The sequence below is a fragment of the Dasypus novemcinctus genome, chromosome 22 (genome assembly GCF_030445035.2).
Source record: "Dasypus novemcinctus isolate mDasNov1 chromosome 22, mDasNov1.1.hap2, whole genome shotgun sequence".
Taxonomy (NCBI): Eukaryota; Metazoa; Chordata; class Mammalia; order Cingulata; family Dasypodidae; genus Dasypus; species Dasypus novemcinctus.
In genome coordinates, this window is record NC_080694.1 from 65,169,916 (window position 1) to 65,197,424 (window position 27,509).

Sequence of the window (27,509 nt, forward strand, 5' to 3'; positions counted from 1 at the left end):
GGTCAATGAGGCCCTCCCCACCCAGTGCATTTCCTAACACAGGTGTGGTTTCCTGGCAGCGATAGTACAACCTCCACTCACTTGACACTGAGGCCACCAGGACTGTCCTCAGAAGTGCTGCTCTCCCCCCCTCCCCTCCACCCACTCTGTGAGTACGGCACAATTTCCATTCCCTCCAAGACAAGAGCAATCCAGGCTACGACCCCATTGCCCACTTGTGGATCTCAACTAGAGTCTGATCTACAAATCCATAGGCTTGATCTGTAACCAGCATTTGGGTCAGTGGAGCTGGGGAAGGGCAGAGAGGGAGGGCAGGTGGGCAGAGAAGGACCAAACCACCAGGAATTTCAGTTGAAATTGTTGATCCTCCTCATCATGAAGCCCACGTGGATGGAGCACTTTTGGATACAGCTGTGTCCACCCTCGGATCCCATGCATCATCACTAACCACAGCAGACACATGGGTTCTGGATGGTACTCAGAGCATTTTATTTCCTCTTGTGTGTTTCTTTAAATTTGTTTTTGTTTTCCATTGTCTTTTTAAGATAGATGACATAAAACATTACTTTAAAAAACATTAGAGGTTCCCATATAGTTCACTCCCCACCCCACCACTGCACCTCCCACATCACCATTCAATTCCATCAGTTAGGCACATTCATTTACATGTGGTGAATACACCCTGGAGCACTGCCACACAGCATGGACCATAGTTTACATTGTAGTTCACACTCTCCCTCAGTCCATCCAGTGGATTATGGTAGGATATATAATGTCTTGCATCTGTCCCTTCAATATCATTCAGGACAACTCTAAGTCCCACAAATGCCCCATTTCACACCTCTTCCTCCCTCTTCCTGCCCTCAGTAACTCCCATGGCCACCATCTCCACATCAATGATACATTTTCTTCCATTGCTAGAGTCACAACAGTTCTATAGTAGAATATCAACAAGTCCATTCCAATCTGTATTATATTCCTCCAAACTATGACCCTGGGATGGTTATGTCCACTCCACCTCTAAATCAAGAAGGGGCTTAGGTACCACATGCCTGATGGATGCAGTTCTCCTGCTTGCAGTTGTAGACACTCTCAGTTCCCTGGTGTGGTGGTTGACCATTCTAACCTCCCCATTAGCTGACCTGCGTAAGTCCAATGAACCGGAGAGTAGGTGTTACAACTCTGCTGAGGCTCAGGGCTCAGCTGGCACATGGACAGTCCAGAGATTCAAGTCTCCTGAATATACACAAACCTCAGTGCCAACCACAGGTTCAGTAAAAGTGACAGAAGAGGCCTGTATAGAGAGGTCACATCTGAGTCCAACTCCATCACAATCAGGAGAACAAATTCCAAAGTAGGGCTCACTGGCAAGGCAATGAACTCCAGAGCCATTCTGTCATGACCATAGAACCTGTGTGTCTCCATAACCCTCAGGAGCACCAGTACCAGGGGTTCTATCTACTTTCACCTCTCTGAGTTCCTGCTGAGATATGCATAAGTATGATGCCTCTGATGACTTCCCAACTGATTTTGAAGTCTCTTAGACATATAAACTCATTTGTCTTCACCACTTCCCCCTTTTGTTCAAGTTCTTTTTCTAATTGCATCACCAGCTTGTGCTTGGTAGGAATCCCTAGATGCCAGGGAGGCTCATCCCCAGGAGTCATGTCCTACACTGGGGGGAAGGTAATGCATTTGAGTGCTGAGTTTGGCTTAGAGAGTGGCCACATTTGAGCAACATGGAGGTTCTCAGGAGGTGACTCTTAGGCAATCTTTCTTGTTTAAGAATCTTCCTCTCCCTCAATTGATTCCTCAATCCCACCTAATAGCAAGAATTTGTAAGAACAAAGTCTTATACAGACTCTCATTTTCAAGGGAAGCAGGACAGGTCAGCTCAGTGCACCACGAAGTAAGACAGGGCTATGGACACTCTACACCCAGCTCTCCTGAGCAGGATTGGTTGGGGCAGGGAACAAAGGTCCATGTGGGGTTTCATGGGTTGCAGGGGTGAGCTACCTCTCCATTCTCCAGTATACAAGGGAATGCAGATACACAGAAGCCAGCTGCAGGAAAGAAAGTCTTCACATCTCAAAGGAAGGGGGTCTTGAAGTCACATGAGGAGCATGAACAGCTCTTGACTCACTCCATTCCTCATGAGGAAGCTTCGTCACGCTACAGAAGAAAATAATAAAGAACACATTCAGGTTGTCTCTGTAAATGCTGATGTCATGACCAGCCCTCCACAGTCCTCATGTCCATGTCCAAGGAATCCCCAGGACCCAAACATGTCCTCTCAGCCCAAGCCCTCTCCCCTTTCAGGCGCCCCAGGGTCTCACTTCTAGAAGCTTCAAGAGATACATCAGAGTCCTCGGCACTGTCACTGGATGGAGAGGAACAAACACAGGGTCTGGTTAGAGCCACAGGAAGATGTGAGTCAAGGAGTGATGAGGTGAGCTGCCCCGTGGGCTCCGTCTACATTCCCCAAAGTCTCAGGTCAACTTTGCACCCTCCACACCACCTCCCTCTCCATCCCCCACTTACAAGCAGCCTGAGCGTAGCTCCCTCGTTTTCCACCTGTGGAAAAACAACTAGTGAGAGCAGGACGTGAGGTCCTGGAGAAATAGTCCTGGATCTAGGGAAGATTCCAGAACCGTGACTGCAGACCCAGGGAAGGATCAGGAAACATGAGGTAGGAGATGTGTGGGGTGGACTTTCTGCCCTCCTGGAGGTCTGTCCTCAGCAGCCCCTTCCCTCTGACTGCTGGGAACAGGGGCCTCCATGTCATCATGGGGGGACATTGTCCTACTTCTCTCACAGGTTTATAAAGTAAGTGTAGAAACAGGCCCAGCCTGGATGGGCACGTGTGTGAGGAGGGGCTTTATGGCACCAGGAAGGGGCAGGGCACACGGCTACCTGGGCTGGAAACCCCCCTGGACAAGAAACCTCAGATCTGCCCCTTCCCTACCTGAGCTCTTTCTCCTCCTCTTCCAGATCAGAACTCCAGCCACCACAGGTACTGCAGATCCAAGGATGACCAAGGCAGCCACGATTCCCACGATGAGGATGGGGGGCTGGGAAGGCGGCTCTGAGAAGGGGGGAAGGTCAGGGGCCCTGACCCCAGGCTCAGCCCTGACCCTGCTGGAGGAGCTCAGAAGGGCTCCTGCTTCCCTAGAAGAGGCCCCCACCTTGTCCCACTTACCCCATCTCAGGGTGAGGGGCTCAGGCAGCCCCTTGTGCTGCACGTGGCACATGTATCTCTCTTCCTCCCCAGAAGGCACCACCACAGCCGCCCACTTCTGGAAGGTTCCGTCCCCCGCAGGCCTGGTCTCCACAAACTCCATGTCCTGGGTCTGGTCCTCCCCATCCCGCTGCCAGGTCAGCGTGATCTCCGCCGGGTAGAAGCCCAGGGCCCAGCACCTCAGGGTGACGAGACGGTCAGAGAGGGGGTGGCGGGCTATGTGTGTCCTTGGGGGGTCTGCGGGAAGGTCAGAAACTTCAGGAACTTTCCATGTCTCTCCTGGCCATTCTAGCAGTGCTCATGTGAACACGAGGAATGGACAGGACATCTGCGGTTGGGGGGAGCCCCGCCCCCGTGTACCTGTGCGCAGCAGTGTCTCATTCCCGCTCTCCAGGTGTCTCTGCAGCCACTCCATGCACCTGCCCTCCAGGTAGGCTCTATAGCGCTCTGCAACACCGGCCTCCTCCAACTGGCGCCTGGTGATCTGAGCCATCCTGTTCGCCGCCGTCCAGGAGCGCAGGTCCTCGTCGAGGGCGATGTGGTCGGCGCCGTCGTAGGCGTACTGACTGTACCCACGGAGAAGGTGCCCGTCCAGGCCCATGTCGCAGCCAAATATCCACTGGTAGGTGTGAGATCCTGGACCCGTCCCCGCAGTCAGGCCCGCCCACTCCTTGAACCGCCCCGTGGTCTCGCCCGCCCACCAGGCTCCACCTGTCCGCCCACAGGCTCGCAGTGCCCTCCGCGCGAGGGGTGTGGCCCCTCTGGCCTAAACCGAAAACGAAATCAAGGGAAAGTCCCTGCTGCGCTCCCGGGTGGCGGTACCGGGTCCCGCGGCCTCGGGGTGCAGTGGGGACCCGAGACTCCGGGCGACCCCGGCCCGTCCAGGGGATCCCGGTCGTGCGCGGACCCCCGGCCCGGCGTGGCTCACCGGCCTCGCTGTGGTTGTAGTAGCCTTGGAGGGTCCGCAGCCGCCTTCGTAAACAATGCGCGTGGCCCTTTTCTATCTGCGTCTCCTGCTCCCAGTACTCGGGCCCCTCCTGCTCCACCCACGGCGCCCGCGGCTCCATCCTCGGACTCGCCGCGTCGCTGTCGAACCGCACGAACTGCGTGTCGTCCACGTAGCCCACGGCGATGAAGTGGGAATCCCCGCGCTCCGGCCGGGACACAGCGGTGCTGAAATACCTGAGGGAGTGGGGGCCTGGGGGGCAGGAAAGGGGCGGGGGTCAGCGTGGGGGGGACGCGGCTTCCGTGGTTCTGCCCCCCCCCCCCGGAGGTCCCTTTGCCCCACTCCAGGGGCAGCGCCCCCCGACCCCGCACTCACCCGCCCGAGTCTGGGTCAGGGCCAGGGCCCCCGAGAACAGCAGGAGGAGGGTCCCCGGCGCCATAGCCAGATCCCCGGGTCTGGCGGAGGCTGAGTCAGGGCGGGCCGGGGCGGGGCGGGGCGGGCTCTGGATGGGCCGCGGGGCCGGCGATTGGCTTCTCCAGAACCGGGCCCGCAATGGGAGGCAGCCCTGGGACCGCGTCACGAGAGTTGGGGCAGAAGGACCTGACTCGGGTTGGGAGAAGAAGTGAAACTGCGGGGATCGGGGACTCCCCCTTCGGCCTCTCCGCCCCGCAGGCCAGCCTCGGGGAGAGACCTTGAGAGCTGAGACCGGGTCCTGGACTGCCCGACCCCTCCCCTGCACCGAGCGCTCTATCACCCCCTGTCAGTGAGGCCCTCTCCTGATCCTTCACAGCTTACAAATTAGTGAGGACCCCGAGGAAATTCTGGTTACCTCTACAGGTACTGATCATACTAGAATTCAAAATGTAATTTAAAATACGAATTCCTAAAAATACTAATTCCTATAGATTAATATTTATACCAAAACTCATTACACGTTGATTAATAATTCCAAAAGGTAACAATGTAAGAGTGGATCAATTTACGTTTTTGCAAATCTTTCTCAACAGTCTCAATAGAGGACCCCTGAACTTTCATATCACATTCAATCTGTTATTTGGTTGGAAAAAAAAATTCAGCCTCTGCTATAAATGTTGGAAAAGAAAGGAGTATGTTTAAAAGACTTTTCAATTGAGTGTTGACGTTCATCTTTGATACTAAACTAAAAGCACATGAGTGTAGTTTCTAAAGAATAGTTGCAGTCTAAAATCTTATTCTTGAATATTTCATCTTGTAACACTAAAATCCTCCGGCCTATCTTTACACATTGAAAGGGTCTTGTACAAATGCATAAGGATTTTAAAGTAGCACATTGTCCCACTGAGTTATGTACATCTTCCAGTATGGACACATTTCTTTACATATTTCCAAAAGGTGATACCTGGTACAATTAACACAGATCCCACCAGAAAATGTGTGTGTATTGGAAAGGTGTCAAGCTTAGGGTGATGGATACCAGTTTTCCAAAATTCTAATTTTCTCTTGAGAGCTTACATTTTATCATTGGCTCAAGCCACAGAGATAAAATATTTCAAATCACATTTCTGATAAAGGATTTCTGCCCAGAATACATAAAGAACTCATAAAACTGAACAATAAGAAGACAACCCAATTTTTAAAATGGGCTAAAGTCTGAACAGGTATGATGAGAAATGATATCTCATGAGGGTTTAGAACTGTATTTCCCTAATAGCTACTTATGTGAACTTCTTTTCATATTATATCTTTTGGCCTTTTGTATTTCCACTTTAAAAAAGTGTCTTTTTTTAAAATCTTTTGCCCATTTTTTCATAGGGTGACTTGCCATCTTTATAACATGGAGAACAACCCCTTATAAGATATATGGTATCCAAAGACTTTTTCCCATTGAATTAGCTGCCTTTCAACTTTCTTGACAAAGTATTTTTTTTTAAAGATTTATTTTTGTTTGTTTCTTCCCTCTGTCCATTTTGCTGTGTGTTCTTTTGTCTGCTTTTGTTGTCAGCGGCATGGGAATCTGTGTCTCTTTTTGTTGTGTCATCTTGTTGTGTCAGCTCTCCGTGTGTGTGGCGACATTCTGGGCAGGCTGCACTTTCTTTCGTACTGGGCGGCTCTCTTTATGGGGAGCTCTCCTTGCGCATGGGGCTCCCCTACACCGGGGACACCCCTGCATGGCAGGGCACTCCATGCACACATCAGCACTGCACATGGGCCAGCTCCACATGGGCCAAGGAGGCCTGGGGTTTGAACTGTGGACCTCCCATGTGGTAGATGGATGCCCTATCCATTGGGCCAAGTTCGCTTCCCTTGCCAAAGTCTTTTGAAGAACAGAAGTATTTAAATTTGAGGCTGTCCCATTTATCTATTTTTAATTTGTTGCTTGTGCTTTGGGTGTAAGGTCCAAGAAAACACCACCAAGCACAAGATCTCGAAGGTGTTTCCCTACATTTTCTTCTAAGAGTTTCATGGTTCTAGTTTTTACATTTAGGTCCTTGATCCACTTTAAATTAATTTTTGAATAAACTGTGTTCTCTTTCTTTCTTTCTTTGAGATACGAATATTCAGTCTTCCCAGCACCATTTTTGAATAGGCTATTCTGACCCAGCTGAGTGGGTCTGACAGACTTGTCAACGATCACTTGACCATAGTTGGTGGGGTCTGCTCTGAACTAGATTTGGTTCCATTGGTCAATCTCTCTATTTTTATACCAGTACCATGCTGTTTTTACCCCTGTAGCTAGATAATATGCTTTAAAGTCTGGAAGTGAGTCCTCCAACTTTGCTTTTCTTTTAAAAAATATTTTTGGTTATATGGGTACCCTGATTCTTCCAGATCAATATGATAATTGCCTTTTCAAATTCTACCAAGAGGGAAGTGGACTTGGCCCGATGGATGGGGTGTCCATCTACCACATGGGCAGTTCGTGTTTCAAACCCTGGGCCTCCTTGACTCATGTGGAGCTGGCCCATGCACAGTGCTGATGCCTGCGAGGAGTGCCATGCCATGCAGGGGTGTCCTGTGTAGGGGAGCCCCATGCGCAAGGAGTGCACCCTGTAAGGAGAGCCACCCAGCATGAAAGAAAGTTCAGCCTGCCCAAGAATGGCGCTGCACACACGAGAGCTGACACAGCAAGATGAGGCAACAAAAAGAAACAGATTCCTGTGCGACTGACAACAAGAGAAGCGGACAAAGAAGAACACGCAGCAAATGGACACATAGAACAGACAACTGGGGGGAGGGGGAAGGGGAGAGAAATAAATAAATGAAATAAATCTTTTAAAAAATTCTACCAAGAAGAATATTTGGATTTTTATCAGGATTTTATTAAATCTGTAGATCAGTTTGGGTAGAATTGTCATCTTAATGAAATGTAGTCTTCCAACCTATTAACATGGAAATACACTTTCATTTATTTAGATAACCATTGGTTTCCTTTAGCATTGTTTTATGGGTTTCTGAATACAGGTCTTTTAGGGCCTTGACTAAATTTATTCCTATTGAATCTTTTAGTCACTATTGTAAATAGAATTTTTCCCCCTGATTTCCTCGTAAGATTCCTCCTAAGATAATGGATAGAAAGACTTTTGATTTTTTCTTATTAATCTTGTACCCATCACATTGCTGAAATTATCTATAAGTTCTATTGGTTTTCTGGTGGATTTTGAGGAATTTTCAAGGTAAAGACTCATATCAGTGAATAACAAAATTTTTAGTTATTCTTTTCCTATTGGGGTGTCTTTTATTTCTTTTTCTTGCCTAATTGCTCTATCTAGAGTTTCTCTCACAATATTGAATACCAGAGGAAAGTGGGCATCCTTGTCTTGTTCCTGATCTTAATGGGAAAACTTTCATCTTTCACCATTAAGTACAATGTTAGCTCGAGAGACCCCGGGGACGGGGCTCCATCTGGCTGTGTGGGAGTTCACTCTTAGGGGTCTTGAGCTCCAGCCTCACAGGACTCTCCATAAGGAGCCATCCCCATCACTGTCCTTATGGACCCCACAGTGCAGTGAAGAATTGGCCTCGCTGCCGGCAGAACCCCACCCTAGAAGAAACCCCCCTGTTGGCTGTGAGCAGGTGCATCAGGTTCCCAGGATCCACCTGAGCCATGGACTGACCACGATCTTGCACTGGGGTCAAGGGAAGAAAGGAAGGGCAGGGCAACCCGAAGGTGTGCCCCTTCTTTTTGAAAAAGGGAGGAGCAGCTGGAGCCCAGCACTGTCGGAATGTCCCCTGGGCTCAAGGGCACTGCCCACACCTGCTTCTCAGAGCTGGCTCCTTCTTTGGTCTTGAAGGTGACCAGGTCTTGAAGAGGCTTCCCCAGAAACATCTCAGTATTCAACTCTGCCCTCCCCACAGCCAGGCCTCACCAGCTCTCACCAGACTTGGGTGCTTTCGGGACACTCCTTCCACCGTTCTCACCCCTTTCATCATCCCCCTCCTGTGATGCAGAGCTCATCCTGCACTTCTCAGAGCCCCTTCATGGATCTGCTCTGCCCAAAGGTGTCTGGCATCCCAGGAGCTGCTCACACAGGCTTTGCAGGTGGGATGCTGCCTTCCCTTCCATCCCCTCTCCAGCCCCCTCCCCAAGGCACCTGTGTCCAGCCAGGCTGAGCCGCACCTACTCTCTTGAGCTGTCCTAACTTTCTTACTTCTGAAGCTGCCCACAGGCTAGCCCTTCCTCCTGGAATGCTCTCCTCTCCTCTTGTCCAGCTGAGATTAACTCTCAAGTCCCAGCTGAAATGCTTTGTGCAGGGAATGGTGTAGCTTAGTGGTTGAGCACCTGCTTCCTTGTATAAGTTTCCGGATGCAAACTCCCATACCTCCTAAAAATAAATGCTTTGTGCTGTCTAAAGCCCTTCCCTCTTGCTTCTACCTCTCTGTGCACAGCTCAGTGTCTGCATCTTGACCACTGGGGATGCACTCTTCCTAGATGGTGCTCTTTTTAGGGACAATGATTGCCCTTTAGCACCTTCACACCCCCAACCCCTAACCGTGTACTCCACCCAGGGCAGACACCTGTACCTGTGTGTTGAGGTGCTAATTCCTCCACCTCTCTCTTCCCCTCCGCCTCCCCACAGGAACGTCTCAGGATGCACTGGAATCTCTAACCGTGGAGGGAGATGAGATGGAGGACATGGAGTGCTGAGAAGCCCAGGAGCTCCAGGTGCTCTGGTGAAGGCTGCTCCCCTGCCCCCTCCTTTAGTGTCCTCTCCACGACCTGGTGAGGCTGCTCTCTGGGATCTGTCCATGGCTGGTAAGCAAGAAAGACGCTCTTCATTCACTCACCACCTGCACAGAGGCATTTGGAATCCAGGTTGTGGAGTCACTGAGCAACAGAGCAGAAGTGGTTCTGAATCCTCTAGTCCAAGTCCCAAAGGTTTGGATCAGTCATTTATTACAGAGCAGAAAACTAAGGTCCAGCGTGTGGTGCTCAGCAAGCATGGCCAAGCCCACATCTGGGGAAATGACTAGCACCCAGGTCCTTGGGGTCTCAGGCCATGTCCACTCCAGCCTGCCTGCCTGAGGACACCACTTGGGGGGGGCTCAGACTGAAGGCTCAGCTGGTGCCTGGACTCTAGTCCTGGCCACGAGGCCGACTGAGGACCACAGGCTCAGGACGTGGCATATCTGGACCCTCTCCTCTGGTTTTCCGGTTATAAAGTCACCCAGTAGAAAAATCAAAGCGAGGCAATTCCTGGTACTTGACCAGGAGAGAGTCTTGAGACAGAAAGATCTCCTCAGCTCCCCTCAGCTCCCATCAAAGCTCACCCCAGAGGTGGAGATGTGGCCAAGACCAGCCACACGCTCTTCTGCTCAGCTTGTTGATGCTAATCCCACCTTCCTTTGCACTCACTTCCTCTCTAAAAGTGACCATAATTTGCTCACTTTACCCTGCCAAGGTTTTATAGGGTTGAAATGCTATTACAGATGTGGAAGGATTTTTTAGCTCCATATGGCTCTGAGAGCATATTGTCGCATCATTATGGAATCTCTGGATAAAACGCCTTCCTCATGGTAAGCTCATCTTGAGACCAGCCGCTTCTACCATGGTGCTATTTGGGGGAAAGCCTTGGAACGAGTTATTCCATATCTTTCTCTTGTTTTTTTTTATTTCTTTTTCTTAGAGTAGTTGTAGATTTACAGAAAAACCAGGCAGAGTCCCCGAACATTGCCCCACCCCTGAATGCATCTTTCCCTATTAATGTTCTGCAGCAGTGAGGTATATTTGGTGTCACTGATGAACCAGCATCTCTATAATTATATCACTGAGTATAGTTCATAGTTTACAATAGAGTTCAGTGTTTGTAGTGTACAGTTTTATGTTTGTTTTTTTAAGTGTTTCTTGTGGTAACATATATACAGCTTAAAATTTGCCTTTTTAATCACTTTCAAATCATGGTATTTATAACACCACAAAGTTGTGCTGCCATCACTTCCACCTTTTCTAAAACCTTTCCATCACCCATCAACTTAATCAATAGTAAATATTTAGGTGAACCTCTCAGAGCCCTGCCCCATGAGCCCCTCCCTAACCATGCCTGTCCTTCTACCCCTCACAGGCTCAGATGGAAACCAAGAAGGAACAGATGGAAGCAGCTGTTGAGAGGCTGCAGCAAGAGCTGGGGGTGGCAGCAGTGCCTCCTGCTGGCCGGGTTGAGGGAGTTGGAGCAAGTCTTGCAGGAGGGCAAGGACTAAGTCAAGGGCTTGGCACCCTATTCAAGGAGCTGGAGAAGTGTCAGCCGCCAGAACGTGAGCTCCTAAAATGAGCAACTCCCCGGCACATGGGATAGAAGAGGGAGGCAGAACGCCCTTTGAGGGGATGCTGGAGAGAGGGAGAAGGGGACTGGGGAATATTTCCAATGGGGGGACTGAGGGGTATCTGGTTCCTTTGGCACAGAGAGGAAATGAGGCTGACAGTGCAGTGACCGCCCTGGTCACTGGGTCTTGTTAGGGCGCTGGGCTGAGTCTTGGGACTGAGATGGCCCTTCTAGCTGTGGGGTCCTGGCAAGTTGCTTAGTCTCTGTAGACAACAGAATATGAATAGCACTTCCACACAGCGCTGTTGCTAAGATTATAAGAACTAATCCAGGTAAATGCTCACCGTGTTGCAGAAATTATAAAATCTAATTCATGTAAATGCTCAGCATGTTGCTAAGATTATAAGAACTAATCAAGGTAAACACTCGACATGGTCCTGGCACCCTGGAAAACTGCAGGAGGTGATGGCTGCTATGGTATCACCAGTGTCATCCTCCCAGTTAGTGGAGGTTGTTTGCAACTTATAACTAAAGGTCCAGTCCCTGATCTCCACACACTTAACTGCTAGAGGCAGAACACTTCCCCAGGAAGAGGTGGAGACAGAAACCAGCACAAAGGAACTTGTAGCTCCAGGTAGTGAGGAAAGCCAGTGTGGGGAAGCGGACTTGGCCCAGTGGTTGGGGCATCCGTCTACCACATGGGAGGTCCGCAGTTCAAACCCTGGGCCTCCTTGACCGGTGTGGAGCTGGCCCATGCACAGCGCTGATGCGTGCAAGGAGTGCCCTGCCATGCAGGGGTGTCCCCGCGTAGGGGAGCCCCACACACAAGGAGTGCACCCTGTAAGGAGGGCCGCCCAGCACGAAAGAAAGTGCAGCCTGCCCAGGAATGGTGCTGCACACATGGAGAGATGACACAACAAGATGACACAACAACAAGAAAAGAAACACAGATTCCCGTGCTGCTGATAACAACAGAAGCAGACAAAGAACACACAGCAAATGGACACAGAGAACAGACAACCAGGGCGGGGAGGGGAGAGAAATAAATAAATAAATAAATAAATAAATAAATAAATAAATAACAGAAAGTCAATGTGAAGTGAAAGAGCTCCAGTGAGTAGGTCATCCAGCAGGTGGAGCTCTCTGCAGGAAGAGCTTTCGAGCTGGTATTTGAAGGGGGAAAGGATGTGCAGGACCCCAGGGTAGGACACATGGAAACTAAGTTCTGCTCTTCTCTGCTTTTGTAGGATGTCTGAGTCACTTGGAGTAGGGAAGCCCATTTCCTAACCCCACATCCTTTAAACACAGCGTTTCCAGGGAAGGGGGCTCTCACCGTGTCCGTCCGTCCCCCCCCCCCCATTGAGGATGACTCTATAGGAGAACATGGATGCTCTGATATACACACCATCTCAATCACTCACACAAACACTCAATCTAGCCACAGCGTTGTGCTCAAAGGTTCACATCATTCAAAAATCAATTATTTGGTCTTGGGGGGCAGCTCCCCCCTGAAATGATTATAATAATAATATTTTCAGTCTGGTCCTGGAACATCTATTTATTTTTTTATTTTTGTTTTATTTTATTTTTTAAATTTATTTATTTATTTAATTCCCCCCCCCCTTCCCCGGTTGTCTGTTCTCTGTGTCTATTTTGCTGCATCTTGTTTCTTTGTTCGCTTCTGTTGTCGGCGGCACAGGAAGTGTGGGCGGCACCATTCCTGGGCAGGCTGCACTCTCTTTCGCGCTGGGCGGCTCTCCTCACGGGCGCACTCCTTGCGCGTGGGGCTCCCCTATGCCGGGGACACCCCTGGGTGGCACAGCACTCCTTGCGTGCATCAGCACTGCGCATGGGCCAGCTCCACACGGGTTGAGGAGGTCCGGGGTTTGAACCGTGGACCTCCCATGTGGTAGACGGATGCCCTAACCATTGGGTCAAGTCCACTGCTTCCATGGAACATCTATTTAATCTATGAAATTTTTAATACTCAAGCCAGTGTCTATCACCATTTAAAATGTAAAATTCTAAGTGGAACTATCTTCTATACAATACAATCAATCTGGAGCCTGAGAGGACCAGGGATGCCTTCCACTTCTCTTTCCCACCCAACTCCCCCTCTTTCTCCAGAGCTTTTAAATCCTCTTTGGAAGGGCAGCTTCCAGGGTTTGGCAGACTCTGGAATACAGGCATTTTCCATCTTCAGTGCTCAAACATCTGCCCTGGGAGGGGAAGAGAACATTTGCCATGTATTGTGTGCCCTCCATGAGCAGAGGGGCTGAGCCAGGTACCACTGAGTCAGGAGGTGCCTCTCACCTGCTTGTCCAGGAGTCTGGAAGGGCCTTGGGGCTCCTGGGGCAACAGCACCAGAGGATGAAGTGCTTGCTTCAGGTCACCAGATAGTGGCTAGCAGGGGCCAACCAGGGGTTTTTTCACTGTAATGTGTATTTCCTTTCATCTCCACTTTTCGTCTGCACTTCAGTCCCCCCTTGGAAAACACAGCACACAAGTTAGAAAGTTGGTTGAGGCTGCCTTCCACTGTGTGTACTACCACCCTCTGGAGGTGAGCAGAGGTGATGCATTCCCCTCCATCCCCACTGGCCCCACTGCCCCTTCTTCTTAGGTCTAATTGAAAGCCTCCTGCCCTGGCAGCTGGGAAGAGAGGTGACACCAGATAATTTTCACCACAGACCCAAGAGCTTCCTTCCCTGTGCGTTTAGCCTCACATCAGTCAGGAATTTGGATTTAACTGGCTACCAACTTGTCTTCAGAGTTGAAATGAAGACTTTCATGTGTCCAAAGCCCATTGCTGCTGACCTTGTCAAAAAGATCCATACCCTCCACAGGAAAATACTGACCCTTTCAGTGATGGTGAGAACTTTCTCCAGTACATGGGAAGGGCCACAGCTCACCTCATTCCTATCAGCTGCCATTCTGCTCTCCACGACCTCTGAGTTTCCCATCTCCCAACCCTGGTAAGCTTTTCTTCTGGGACCATCACCCTTGGGCATTTCTTCCACTCCCCAAGTGCAGGCTCTGTGTACCCGACGCTGACCCTGGATGGGGTGCACCTCTCTCCGCTAGACCCCCAAAGGCTTCTCCCATGTCCTCATGCTGCTTCCAGCACCTGCTATGCTGGGGATGCCCATAAAGAACACATCACAGCTCTCTGTATTTCAGCTTCCCTCATGCACCTTGGTGCTCCACCTGCAAACAGATACAGGTAAAGAGCTGGGGTATTGGGAGCTCCATTCCAGCCCATCAGGACTGCATCTGCACATGAGCCCCAGAGCCCACCTGCTTAGGTTCTCTATTTTGGCTCTTGTTAGAGTGCAAGAGGCACATTATTGAAACTTTTGCTCCACAACATCTTCATATATCAAGTGGGATGAATAATAGCACCTACCCTATAGTAGCTGTGAGGACTAACTGAATGGCCATATACAGAGTTGAGGACAGTACCTGGCATGTAGTAAGTGCACAATAAATATTAATTACTTATGTAGCTGTTACCATTTAAAAATACCCATTAAGCCCATGTTTTATGCCCAACACTGTTCAAGAATCTTTTTTGAATTGAATAAATGTATAACTTTCTAAACATAGTTTTCTTTTAAACGGCTTTGTAATTTAGACACTGCTCCCACAGCCTCATTTCATTCTGGTAGAGACCCTTACATTAGTCCTTTCCAATTGATTTGTAGACAGATCACCTGGGGAGCTAGTTAAAGGCAGTTTCTGATTCTGGAGGTCTTTGGTGGACACAAAAGCCTGTTACTAACAAGCTCCCAGGGACAGGAGGAAGGAGCTCTGGACACTGAACACACTTTGAGATGCAAGGAGTTGAAGTGCCACCTGAGAGTCAGGTAGAAGAGTGGTCGTCCTCTGTCCTCATTAGACAGAAGGGGAAATTGAGCCAAGGGGGCTGGGTGAAGGCATGCTGGACAAGGCCAGTACTCTGTTGTCCCTCCACTCATCCCCACCTGCCCTGGGGCCCTCACCTTTTCCAGGGCCCTCACCTGCTCCAGATGCTCTACTGCCCTGAGGCCCTCACCTGCTCTTGGCATTTTCCCTGCTGTCAGCATGGGGGAGGGCATGTGGGCACTGCCTTGCCCTAGACAGGTGACCCTCCTGGATGCTTAGATGTATGCACTGATCTCCTTGGCTGCATCTTTCTCAGCAAAGGCTTCTCTTCCTTGCCTTGGGGAGGAAGGTTCCTCCCATTCCTGAAAGTCTGGGGAGTTTTTGTGTTTTTTTTAACCATCCTAAGATCATAAATATATTCATGTGTATGTGTTGTTTTGCATTAGTTTTATAATTTTACCATTCACAAAGTCTTTAATTCATCTAGTGTTTAGTAGAGAGTCAACTCTAGTTTTCTCTATACTGTGAGCCAGTTTTCCCAACTCTACTACTTAACAGTCCATCATATTCCAAATGACCAATTTTAGTAGACCAATTTTCCATGAGCATAGAAGTAGTTTTTGAGGGTCACAACTGTGACAGGGGAGGATCACTGGTGTGGGGTGTCAGTGGTGAGGAGATGTGAGAGGAGGGGTGCACCTTGGGAATGTCTATATAGCATATGAATATGTTCAAGTGGTCGTGAGGCACTGTCTCATGTCATATTGTGTGGAGACCAACACAATAACCAAAGAATATTGAATTCCTGTCCTGGGGATTCCTACGACCTTCTCTAATAGAGTGGCAAGAATCCCCTGAGTACATGGGCAATGCCTAGTGAAGGTGAACAGAGCATTACACTAGCACCAGACCATTAATAGTGACACTTGTACTTACGAACCTTGTTCTTCTGAAACTGAAACCATGCATTGTAGTATATATTGCCTAAGAGTTTCTTCCTGGAAGTCTCCTTTTTTTTTTTTTTTTTTTTTTTTTTTTTAAATCTGGTCTCTTTCTAAGCCAAACTCAACATATAAATGCACTATCTTTCCTCTGGGGTGGAACATGACTCCCAGGGATGAGCCTCCCTGGCACTGAGGGATTATTATCAGCTGCTGACTAGTGATACATCTGGGAAAAGACCTTGACCAAAAGGGGGAATATTAAATATAAATGTGTTTTTATGGCTAAGCAATTTCAAAATGAGTCAGAAAGTCACACCAGTGGTTACGCTTATGCATGTGTCAGCCAGGTCTCATTGACTGTCACATCAAACATTGCTTAAAACAGCAACCTCCTGAGGGCTCTAGAGACATCTAGACACTATAGGCAGGGCAGAAAATCTTAGGAATTAGCACCTTGTCAGTGGGACTAACTTTGGAATATATGTTTCCCAATGTAACAGTTAGAAGAATTTATAATTTCTCTACACCTGGCTCTTCTGCCCCTTTCATTTGAACATATAATTAGAACTACACTTAAATCTTCAGTTTTTTCATATGCTGGTTGAATCCTGAATCTCAGTAGAGCTGCAACATCCATTCTCCAGTTCACTGGACTCACCCAGGACAACTAACAAAAGGATGTTGGTGGACAAATTCCATCCCAAAAAACAGAGCATCTACAACTGCAAGCAAGACCAAGACATCCACATGCCCCCATGGGATCTAAGTCCCCTCTCAATCAGAAACAGAGTGGGCATTACCATCCCCAAATCCTCAAGATTGAGGAATCAACAAGCATAAGGGACTAAATTAGACTTGTTATTATTTTAGCAATGGAAGAACTTGAATCATTGAAGAATCCATCATCATCATCTAGAATTTTCACCTGAAGGATGCAGGTGAAATGCATTAACATTTGGTGATTAATTTATTTTTCTTGGTGGGCTTAGAGGAGGTGCTCTCCTTAATGATTGTCTCAAACATTTTGGGCTTTTTAATGATGAATTTAATCTTGGTTTTGTTTCTGAGTGTGTTATCCAGCCTTGGAATTTCAAAAGTAGATTGTGGCACATCTCTCACTTTGCAGCATGCTTGTGACCATACCTAGGACCATGCACTTTTTCTCATATATTTGTTTCTTAATAAACTATTTACTTCCTTCTCTCTAAAAAAAAAAAAGAGTAGGTCTTGGGAATGGCACACTCTCAGGTGAGCCTTCCCCATAGTCTTCCAGGGAAGATTTGAATAATGCAAATGGAATTTTCACAGCTTGTTTAAGGCCAAGAGCTTCACCACATTTTTTATTGAAAAAACTTTCAACTTTCTGTTTTAGGTCCATGATTTTGGCATTCCAGACCTCAGAGGAAAACTCCCTTCCTTGAGGATTGAGGGGCACATTAGAACCCTTAGTCTGGTTGGGGGTCCAAACAGCTGTCCTTTGAGGATTGCTGTCATTAGAGCCTTCCAAGTGACCTCAATTTCAGGAACCTTTGATTTGCTCCCAGGGCTTTGTGGTCTTTTCAGGGACTGTAATGCTTTAGTGTTTATTTTACTTGCCATTCCAGGAGGCAAATAGGACAAAACTAGTTTAGGTGTTTTAACAGCAAACTAGATTTTATTACTCCCACCTACATTTCTTTCAATACATGAAATTCCAAACCAGGTAGGGCTTCAAAAGGGAATTCCTTCTGGCACGCCTTCTGCACAAAGGAACTCGGAATTTGATTCAAACACCAGGTGTGGTATTTTTCTGCCTCTGTGAGCCCAAGAGCTAGAGCAAATTTCAAATTAAAAATCACTTCAACTTGTTTGTGTAGCTTGATAACTTACATTCCAATCTTCTTTGACTAGTGTATTTGTTTTTGGCTGAATAACTGCAATAGCATTGTGAATCAGAAGTTCTGGTCTTTTAATGACAAATGTAATTCAATTGCCCACTTGAATGATTTTTTTTAACTCTTGGAATTGCATACCATGAGGGACTTCTAAAAGGAATGTTTTCTGGTAGATCTTTCACATAGAAATCATTAGGATGTGCCTCAAATTTCTGGTAAAAGACAGCCTTGGCTTCAGTGCTATCCAATCTTAAAAATTTATTTTTTATTTTTTTTCAGAAAATCTGATGTACCATCTTTCTTAGTTTTGTGATCCTGACATACCCTTCTTCCTTTACTCCTGAAGCTGGTTTATCAAATTGTAAATCTTCATTTGTTGAATTCAGAAGTTCATGCTTCTTAATATCAAATGAATACTTTTCTTTGCATGTAATCTCCTCTCAAGTGAGGAATTCAGTAAATAGATAGTTGTTTCAAAGGAATCTCTTCAGGAAGTTCTTCTACATAAAGATCTTCCACATGTGACTGGAAAAGGAGATATGGGATCATCATAGGACCTTTGGCTTGCATGACCTGCCATGTTTTCTTTCAAACAACTCTTCAACTTGCTTATGTAGATCAGTAATTTGAGCATTCCATTTCGCAAAGTTGAACTCCCTTCACTTTTTTGTTTTCCAGAATTTGCAGACTCAGTAACTGGGAACTGTGGTGGCTCACTGGTCTTTTTCTCTTGTTTGGTGGAAACTGTTCATCATCTTCAATAGTCACACATCAACCTCAAGGTCCCCACTTGTTTCTAAAGCAACATGTTGAGTAGAACCTTCGGCTACTGCTTCCATTTCTGTTCCATCATTGCCTTTGGAAGAGTGATAGCTGCCTTGAAGGTTGGAGTGAGAGCAATCAGGGTCTTCAGATTCTTCTTTATGGTCACACCTTTGATTTCTAGGGGAATTCCAGAATCTTCCGTGGGTTCAGTCTTCACTTTGCTGGGGTTACAACTTCCATGTGCAGACTGTATTGACCTTTCACCAGCTGTTACTGCATCACAATCACCTAGGTGTTTCTTTGGCTCTAGGAAAGGTCTCTTAATGATAAATGAAATCCCTGCTTTGTTCTCCAGAATCCATTTCAGAGTTGCAAGATCATAAATCTCAGGCCATTTAAAAGCAGCTCCTTCATGAAGCCCTGAACTACCATGGCTGACTGGTCTCCTAACATCTCCTCTGGAATGGGCACCATTGCTGATTTGGCAAAAGCTTTTCCACAGCAAAAATAGAAACAGTCCTCAACTGTTGTTCTCAGAGTTTTGATTTCTGCAGCATCTACACTCATCCTATTTGTCTGCTGTAGATTTCATTTTGTGCATCTCTGCAACCTTTACTTCAAAAGGTATTTTACAAAATCTCTCTGAAAACTTGTCCTCTCTCCATTCCAACAACAAACATGTGTTTCCTACAGTGCAATGCAGGTCACTTCTGCCTTGGATTTGACCAGCTCTTTACATGCTGACTCAAGAGCAGACACGAGGAGGGCACCACGTCTTGCTTTCCCAAGCCTCCTCATTGTCAACAGGCAGGGGAGACCTTACTGCTTGGGCCAAGATCCTCCAGAGCAGCATCCTCCAGGCAGGGTTAGGGCTAGGTAGGGAAGAGGAAGGGGTGGGGGAACCAAAGCAAAGTGAGGGTGGGTGCAGTCACCTGAGATCACCACAGAGTAGGTTTGGGCTGAAGCAAGAGGGAGGGTCCTTGCATCTGGCTGAGCTTGGGTCACAGTCAAGGCCACCCCAGAGGGTCTTTCAGCATCTTGGTCCAGTCACAGGGATGGAGGGAGTGACCCATAGTCCCTGCTAAAAAGTACCTGCAGGGAGCTGTGAGCAGTGGCCCTTATCTCTGCTCTTCCCTCACCCATATTTTTGATGTAGCATTTATATAATCTAAAACTTCTTTTTTTCAAAAAAAGTTGTTTTTGATGTTTCTATTCCATTGCATCTGTCTTTCTTTCCCTGACCAGTGCATCCCGTTTCAAAACTGAACATCCAATAGGCTACATGCCTCTCTTAGCTCTTTCTTTCAAAATTTATCTTAGCTATTTGTAAACCCTCATGCTTCCATGTAAACTTCAGGAATAGTTTGTTAAACTCTTTTTTAAAAAATCCTGCTGCAGATAATCAAAATTATAGTGATACTGGTTTCAAATTTTATTAGATTTGGAGAAAATTGGTATTATTATTTTTATCAATAAGCATATTGTCTCTCTCCATATATTAGATCTAGTTTTATATCCTTTAGTAGGATTTTGAAATGTTCTTCATAGAAAAATTTGACCATATCTAGCAACAAATATATCATATGACCCAATAATACTCCCACTAGAGAAATACTCATGCATGTGTACAGGGAGATAAATTCAAAATTGTTCAGTACTACAACACAGTTTAAATTATGGAATGGATAATAAATTATATTCATAATACACACCAACATACAGCAGTTAAAGTCATTCAGTACTACAATACAGTTTAAATTACAGTAAATACAGTTTAAACTACAATACAGTTTAAAATACAGTAGTAAATTATAGTATATTCATGTAATATACCAACATATAGCAGTTTAAATTAATGAACCACAGCTACATGTCTCTGCATGGATACATTTCAAAAACACACCATTGAATAACCAAAAAAAAAAAAAAACAAGTTAGGCATATGGATAGCTCTTCCTGTAAAAGTTTGAAAACATACAAAACAATGCTACATATTATTTATGGGAAAATATTTAGGTGGTAATAGCATAAAAACAAACCATAGTAGTTACCTTGAGTGGGGAAGAAAGGAGGCAAATGGGATTGGAAAGACATACATGCAATGCTTTATCTCCTAGCGAGAGACTAAATCCCATTTGTCAAAAGATATGGATTGGGCGTGCTTGGGTGTTAGGTGTAGGGTTATTCATTAGGTCCCTTAGAGCACTTGTTGTAGGTCTGAAATATTTTATAAGAAAAATAAAATGAGTTCTTCATAAGGTTTGTGCATTTTTCATAGTCTATATGAAATCTACATGGTTTTTGATGCTATTCTGAAATTTCTTTTTTTCATAACTTGTTTTTCTAAGTCAATCTTGTTTTCAGCAATTTTTTCACATGCTCTTAATAATTCTAATAATGTGTTGATACTGTAGGGTTGTCTTATAGAAATTGTCATTATTTCACCTCTGAAAATTACAGTTTTGACTCTTTTCTTCTACTTGTTATCACTCTTCTTTTTCTCACCTTGTTGAGTGGGCTGAGCCCTCCAGTCAGTGTTGCACTATAGCTATGACAAGGGGCAGCCTATGCCTTCTCCTACCATGAAATAAGTTCACTGAGGTCCCTGTTAAGTAGAATGAACAGTGTGGCTTTCTGGTAGACATCCTTATCCAGTTAGAGAGTCCTTTTCTATTCCTAGCTTTCTTAGACTTTTTCAAATAATACCTTTTATCATCTTTTGAGATAGTCACTATCTGTCCATGGATCTAGCCATCCTATTATTAGATTTTCTGATATTAAAATATCATGGCCTTTCTGAGGAAAACTCTACTTTTGGAGTGCTATGTAATTTTAGATTTTTTTCTTTCCTTCAATATACCCAGGCCTTTTGGCTGTGCTGCCATGATCTGTAAAGAGCTTCTCAAAGCTCAGAGTGTTTAGAGGGCACCAGGGAGCAACTGGGTCCTGCAGATTCTGATTTAGAAAAGGGGGCTGAGATGCTGCATTTCTGAGGAGCTCCTGGGTATGGTGGCACTGCTGACCCACCCACACATTGAATCAGGCTTCACATCACAGCTTTTCCCATCAGCCCCTATGATGGATTTCCAAACTCCAAATTCCCGAGAAGGGCTTCTGCAGGTCTCAGTGCTGCTTTGTGGGCCAGACCCAATGGCGGCTGGGTGTCTGGGTAAGGGATCTACTTCCAGGACAATTGCTTGTGTCAAGCAGTGCCTAGTACAGTCCACCCCTTTGACTTCACTATTAAGACAGTTCAAATCCCCTCTCTGCCAGAGGCACATTACTTAATGCCTCTGAAGTTTGGTCTCCTTCTGTGGAAATAGAGATATGGGACCATGGTGAGGACCAAGGGGACTAACAAACCCAGGTGTGGCACAGTGCCTGGCAATAAACGTGGTATTCAGCCTTGCTGATGAAGTTGGGGCAGATTCCCTCAGGATGAGACCCGGCTGGAGGCTCAGTGATGATGCCTCACTCAGCTGGTCTGAGTGTCAGAATTAAACGGGTGTGATCCAGTTCATATCTACCAAACAGAACCTGGGGTGGGTTTTTCACGGCCAAGTCTTTGCTTATCTCTAGAGCTGGGTGCCCTCAGAATTCCAAGAGGTGCAGTTTCCCTGCAGGGGTGGGGAGGAGGAGGTCAGGGGAGAAAGGCCAGAGCAGGCAATTAAAAAAAAATAGATGTATTCAAATCCACAGGACCAAAAGTAGATGTAATGAAAACAGCTGTGTGCATTTCTTTTAATTTGTGTCTATTGGGCTATCACAGTGAAGCTTATCTTTGTAAATCCTCCCACTGTTAGAAATAAGATACAAGAGCTTATTATCCTGGGAAGACAATAAAGCCATTGCCACCAAAATCATCCTCTCACAGAGGTCCCTTTGTAGAGGGATCCTGAGACTGGGCAAATGGCCCTCAGAACAAGCAGAATTAAGATGAATACAAATAGGTTGTGAACCTGCTCTGGTCTGGCTCTGCCAGTTACATTGACCTTGGGGAGCATGACTTCTGCCAGGGCCTAGAGCACTGACTATCCTCCCATTTCTTGGACCTCCTGACCTAACTCCTGTTCAAGGAGCTGTGCACCATGGGGGAGAGTTGCTTCTACCCCCTAAGTTTCTCCTTGTTTCTCTGAAGACTGGGGTAGGTTTTACCTATTTTCTTCCAGGTCTCTTGGGGAAATGACAGCCTCACACTGCTGTGGTCAGTAATGAAAAACTTGGGCTCTAGAAGCAGGAAGTTTGCTGGTTCAGAGCTTGACTTGTGTTTTAGCTGTGTGACCTTAGTGAGGTCCTGTTAGGCACCCTGAGCTTCTAGTTCCCTGGTCTACAACTGGGAACAATAGTGGTTCCTTCCTTGTACTAGTGAGGAGTGAATGAGATGATGAGGTGAGGAGCCCCCGCTTCTCTAGACAGGGGGCTCGGGGTGGGGAGGCGCAGGCATGAGAGGACGCACAGTGACTCGAAGGACAACTGCGGAGACGAGGCGGATGGCGCAGGTCTACTTTATTGAGGAAGTACAAGCAGTTTTATAGAGTATGGAGAGAGGGGATTGGTGGAGGGTGATTGGGTTCTGATAGGCTAGATTAGCTGTTGTTACCTTATAAGGGCATAGAAGCAGAACCCGTCTACTAGGCTGGTCAGTAGTTACTAGGGAGAGCTTAAATTTGAGAGGGCTGAGCTGGATAGCTCGCTGATAGGTGGAAGAGAGCAGGCATGTCTTTATGAGGTAGGAGGCCCTGAGATTGGCCCAGACGGAGGTGGTGTGAGGGGGCTTGCGTGAGTTTCCCCTGCGGGGAGGCGTAGGTGCATACCTCGTCCCGAGGGGCCAACCAAGGGAGGCGTATTTCGTGCCTCAGACCTCGGAGGCGGCCAGTTCTGAGAGCCAAACTTTTGCATGCTTGCCCTCAAGATGAGACATGTAGAAGAGCTTGGCACAGCACCTGGCACAGGGAAGTGCTCAGTAGTGATGATGATGATAATGTTGATGATGACAATGATGATTGTAGCAGTTTGGCATTAATTATGAATTCCAAAAATAGATATTGGATTATGTTTGTAAACTGGTCTGTACCTGGGCATGATTAAATTATGATTAGGGCTTTGATTGGGGCACCTTAGTAGGGTGTTGAACCCTGCCCTTGGTGGATGGGGACTCAAAGATAAAAGACATTACAAGGGACAGAGTTGGAGCTTTGATGTTGGAGTTTTAATGTTGCTGTTTTGAGCTGGGCCCCTGGGAATTAAGCACACAGAAGAGCTTGTTTGTGAGGAAAGAGAGAAGGCCCAGGGACGAGAGATGAACCATTTGCCTGGTAGTTTGCAGCTGTAGAGAACAGAGAGCACAGCAGCTAAGACCAGAGAGAAACAAAGCCTCCAAAAAGAGGAACCCAAGAAGCCTGAACTCTTGGCAGTCATCGGCAGCCATCTTGCCTCAGCATATGGCAGTAGAATTTGGTGAGGGAAGTAACTTATGGCCTGGTAACTGTAAGCTTCAATGCCAAATAAATATCCTTTATACAAGATCCAACAGATTTCTGGTATTTTGCATCAGTACCCCTTTGTCTGACTAGTATAATGATGATGATGATGATGATGAAGAAGATGATGGTGTAGGCCTGTGCTAAGATTATAACAACTAATCCAGGTAAATGTTCGGCATGTTGCAGAGATTATGAGAACTAATCCACGTAAATGTTCACCACGGTCCCAGCACCCAGGAAGACTGCAAGAAGTCATGGCTGATGCGGTATCACCAGTGTCATCCTATCCAATTAGCAGAGATGGTTTGCATCCCAAGTCCCGGCTGATAACTCAAGGTCCAGTCCCTGATCTCACACACTCACCTGCTGGAGGCAGAACACTTCCCAGGATGAGGTGGAGAAAGAAACCTGCACAGAGGAACAGGCAGCTGCAGGTAGTGAGGAAAGTCAAGGTGAAGGAGCTCCAGGAGCAGGTCCTCCAGCAGGGGGTGCTCTCTCAGGAGGAGCCTTTGAGCTCGTATTTCAAGGAGGAAAGGATGTGTAGGACCCCAGGAAGGGTATGTGGGACTAAGCTCTGCTCTTCTCTGCTTTTGTAGGATGTTGGAGTCACCCAGAGCAGGGAGGCCCATTCCCCAGCCCCCTAAACACAGCATTTCCAGAGAAGGGGGCTCTTACAACCCCCCATGAGAATGACTCTGCAGGAGAGCACGGGTGCTCTGATATACACAACGTGTCATTCACTCACACAAACACCCAAGCCCACCACAGAGCTCTGCTTAAAGAGTCACATCATTTAAAAATCGATTATTTGCTATTGGAGGACAGCTCCCATCCTCCTCAGAAATGATTATAAATAATCATGTTTTTAGGCTGGTCCTGGAATATCTACTTAATCTATGAAATTTTTAGTACTCAAGCCAGTGCTTAACACCATTTAAAATGTAAAATTCTAAGGGGAATGATCTTCCATAGAATACAATAAATCTAGAACCCCAGAGGACCAGAGATGCCTTCCAGTCATCTTTCCCACCCAGCTCTACCTTTTCCTCCAGAATTTCAAAATGCTGTAAGAAAGGGCAGCTTTCAGGATTTTGCAGGCTCTGGAATACAGGCGTTTTCCTTCCTCAGTGCTCAAGCATTAGCCATCTGCCCTGGGAGGGGAAGAGAACACTTGCCGTGTGCTGTGTGCCCTCCATGAGTGGAGGGGCTGAGCCAGGTACCACTGAGTCAGGAGGTGCCTCTCACCTGCTTGTCCAGGAGTCTGGATGGGCCTTGGGGCTCCTGGGGAAACAGCCCCAGAGGATGAAGTGCTTGACAAGGTCACCAGCCAGGGGCTAGCAGGGGACCAACCAGGGGCTTTTTCACTGTAATGTGTATTTCCTTTCTTCTCTACTTTCATCTCCACTTGTCCCCTCCCTCTTGAAAAACACAGCACAAGTTAGAATGTTGGTTCAAGGCTACTTTCTGCCATGTGCCACACCATCCTCTGGAGGTGAGCAGAGGTAATGCCTGCATCCCCCCCATTGGCTCCACTGCCCCTTCCTCTTAGGTCTAACTGAAAGCCTCCTGCCCTGGCAGCTGGGGAGAGAGGTGGCACCATCTAATTTTCACCACAGACCCAAGAGCTTCCCTCCCTGTGCATTTAGCCTCACATCAGTCAGGAATTTGGATTTAACTGGCTACCAACCTGTCTTCAGAGTTGAAATGAAGACTTTCCTGTGTCCAGAGCCCATTGCTGCTGACCTTGTCAAAAAGATCCGTACCCTCCACAGGAAAATACTGACCCTTTCAGTGATGGTGAGAACTTTCTCCAGTACATAGGAAGGGCCACAGCTCACCTCACTCCTATCAGCTGCCCTTCTGCTCTCCACCACCACTGAGTTTTCCCATCTCCCGACCCCAGTAAGCTTTCCCTCAGTGATCCCCTCTCCTGGGGCATCCCCTCCACTCCCCAAGGGCTGGCCCTGTGTGCTTGATAGTGTTCCCGTAGGAGGCACACCTCTCTCCCCTAGACCCCAGAAGGCTTCTCCCATGTCCTCATGCTGCACCCAGGACCCTCTTGGCTGGGGAACACAGAGTCACAGCTCTATTTCTTCTTCCCTCACACAACTTGGTGCTCCACCTGCAAACAGATTCAGGTTAAGAGCTGGGGTGTTGGGAGCTCCATTCCAGCCCATCAGGAAAGCATTTGTGCAGGATCCCCAGAGCCCAGCTGCTTGGGTTCTCTGTTCTGGCTCTTGCTAGAGTAAAAGAGGCCACGTTATTGAAACTTTTGGCTCCACAACATCTTCGTACGTACATCAAACGGGAAGAATAATAGCACCTACCCCATAGCAGCTGTGAGGACTAAATGAATGGCCATATGCAGAGTTGAGGACAGTACCTGGCACACAGTAAGTGTTCAATAAATATTAGTTACTTGTATAGCTGTTACCATTCAAAAACATCCATCAAGCCTTAGCTTTATGCCCAGCACTGTGCCAGAATCTTTATTGAATTGAATAAATACCATCCCACTTTCAAAATATAGCTTTTGCTTTTCAATTGCTTTGTAATTTAGACCCTGCAACCCCAACCTCATCTCATTCTGATAGAGACCCTTACGTCAGTCCTTTCCAATTGATGCTCAGACAGATGACCTGGGGAGCTTGTTAAAGGTAGGTTCCAACTCTGGAGGTCTGGGTGGGCCCCAAAGCTCATTTCTAACAAGATCCCAGGAGATGCTAGGAAGCTGCTCTGGGCCTGGACCACACTTGGAGATGCAAGGTGTTGAAGAGCCACCCGGCGGTCAGGTAGAAGAGTGGTTGTCCTCTCTCCTCAAGAGACAGATGAGGAAACTGAGCTGAGAGGGCCGGGCCAAGGGCAGGTGTCTGCCCCCGCGCTCCTCCTCACCTGCTCCAGGGCCTCACCTGCTCTAGTGCACTCACCTGCTCTCTGCGTTTTACATCCTGCCAGCTCTCCCAAAGCTGATCTCTTCTCACTACAGCAGGGGGCGTCTTAATCTTTTTTTTTCCACAGACCCCTTCCCTCTGCCAGTCAGTTGAAAACCACGGACCTCGCACTAAGTCCACACTGCACTGTGTACTATTTCACTCTTGGCTCATTAATCCTGGAGTAAGCCAGTTGCCATTTTACGGGCAGCTCTGCGGAGAAGCTGACATGAGTGAGTTTGGAAGCAGATCCTCCCACTGTCAAACTCTGAGATGACTGCAGGCCCAGCTGACTGCTTGGCTATAACTCCATGTGACTCCTTGAGGCAACCGACTGAAGCATGTAATGGATTTCTGATCATAGAAACTAGAAGATAATAAATGTTTGTTGTTTAAAAATAAATAAATAAATACATCACACCCCACCAGCACGTCCCCACAAGAATTAAGTGTTTTTGAATTTCGAGCTCAAGGACCCTGGTTAAGGACCCCTGCCCTGAGGGCTCCCTGTACACGCACAGCAGCCCGAGTCTGGCCCTGGCTGAGGACAGGCCATCAGGGAGGGGCGCTGGGCCGAAGCGGGTTCTGCCGCACAGCCTCCTGCGCCACGAGGGCCTCCCTCGGGGGTCCTTCTATAGGTGGAGGTGTGGCCGAAGGCGGTGTCCAGGCAGGGGCAGGGGCAGGAAGCGAGGGGGCGGCCCAGGAGGCGGCGAGGGGCGCGGGCGGCAGGT

General features: G+C 47.4%; 1 protein-coding gene, 1 long non-coding RNA gene and 1 pseudogene across 4 annotated transcripts; 1 reads left to right on the plus strand and 2 right to left on the minus strand.

Annotated features, from left to right (window-relative positions):
• Positions 1–465: 465 nt before the first annotated feature.
• On the minus strand, positions 466–4,671 carry LOC101411454 (HLA class I histocompatibility antigen, alpha chain G-like). Of its 2 annotated transcripts, none has more exons than XM_058285421.2 (8): positions 4,560–4,671; positions 4,167–4,436; positions 3,599–3,874; positions 3,200–3,475; positions 2,966–3,085; positions 2,542–2,574; positions 2,337–2,380; positions 466–2,172 (listed from the first exon to the last, which is right to left on the minus strand). In XM_058285421.2, exons 1-8 carry the CDS (start codon positions 4,621–4,623, stop codon positions 2,152–2,154), a joined length of 1,104 nt encoding a protein of 367 aa, XP_058141404.1. In that variant the 5' UTR covers positions 4,624–4,671; the 3' UTR covers positions 466–2,151. The 2 variants fall into 2 exon arrangements, with proteins under 2 accessions (XP_058141404.1, XP_004475377.2); XM_004475320.5 differs by having other exon boundaries at positions 2,337–2,407.
• A 76-nt stretch (positions 4,672–4,747) lies between these two features.
• Positions 4,748–27,200, plus strand: LOC111759643 (uncharacterized). 2 transcript variants are annotated; one of them, XR_011647084.1, is made up of 4 exons: positions 4,748–5,021; positions 8,613–8,703; positions 9,242–9,417; positions 26,867–27,200. It is a non-coding gene; the product is annotated as an uncharacterized lncRNA (long non-coding RNA). The 2 variants fall into 2 exon arrangements; XR_002793565.3 differs by lacking the exon at positions 26,867–27,200 and adding an exon at positions 10,724–12,524.
• On the minus strand, positions 18,365–19,218 carry LOC101421372 (general transcription factor II-I pseudogene; annotated as a pseudogene).
• Positions 27,201–27,509: the final 309 nt, after the last annotated feature.

Coding starts and splice junctions, on each gene's coding strand:
- LOC101411454 (XM_004475320.5), bottom strand. CDS start 4,623: ATGGCGCCGGGGACCCTCCTCCTGCTGTTCTCGGGGGCCCTGGCCCTG. Junction 3,875..4,166: donor CTACAACCACAGCGAGGCCG/GTGAGCCACGCC, acceptor GGACGGGTCCAG/GATCTCACACCTACCAGTGG. Junction 2,575..2,965: donor GAGGAGGAGAAAGAGCTCAG/GTAGGGAAGGGG, acceptor GTTTTTCCACAG/GTGGAAAACGAGGGAGCTAC.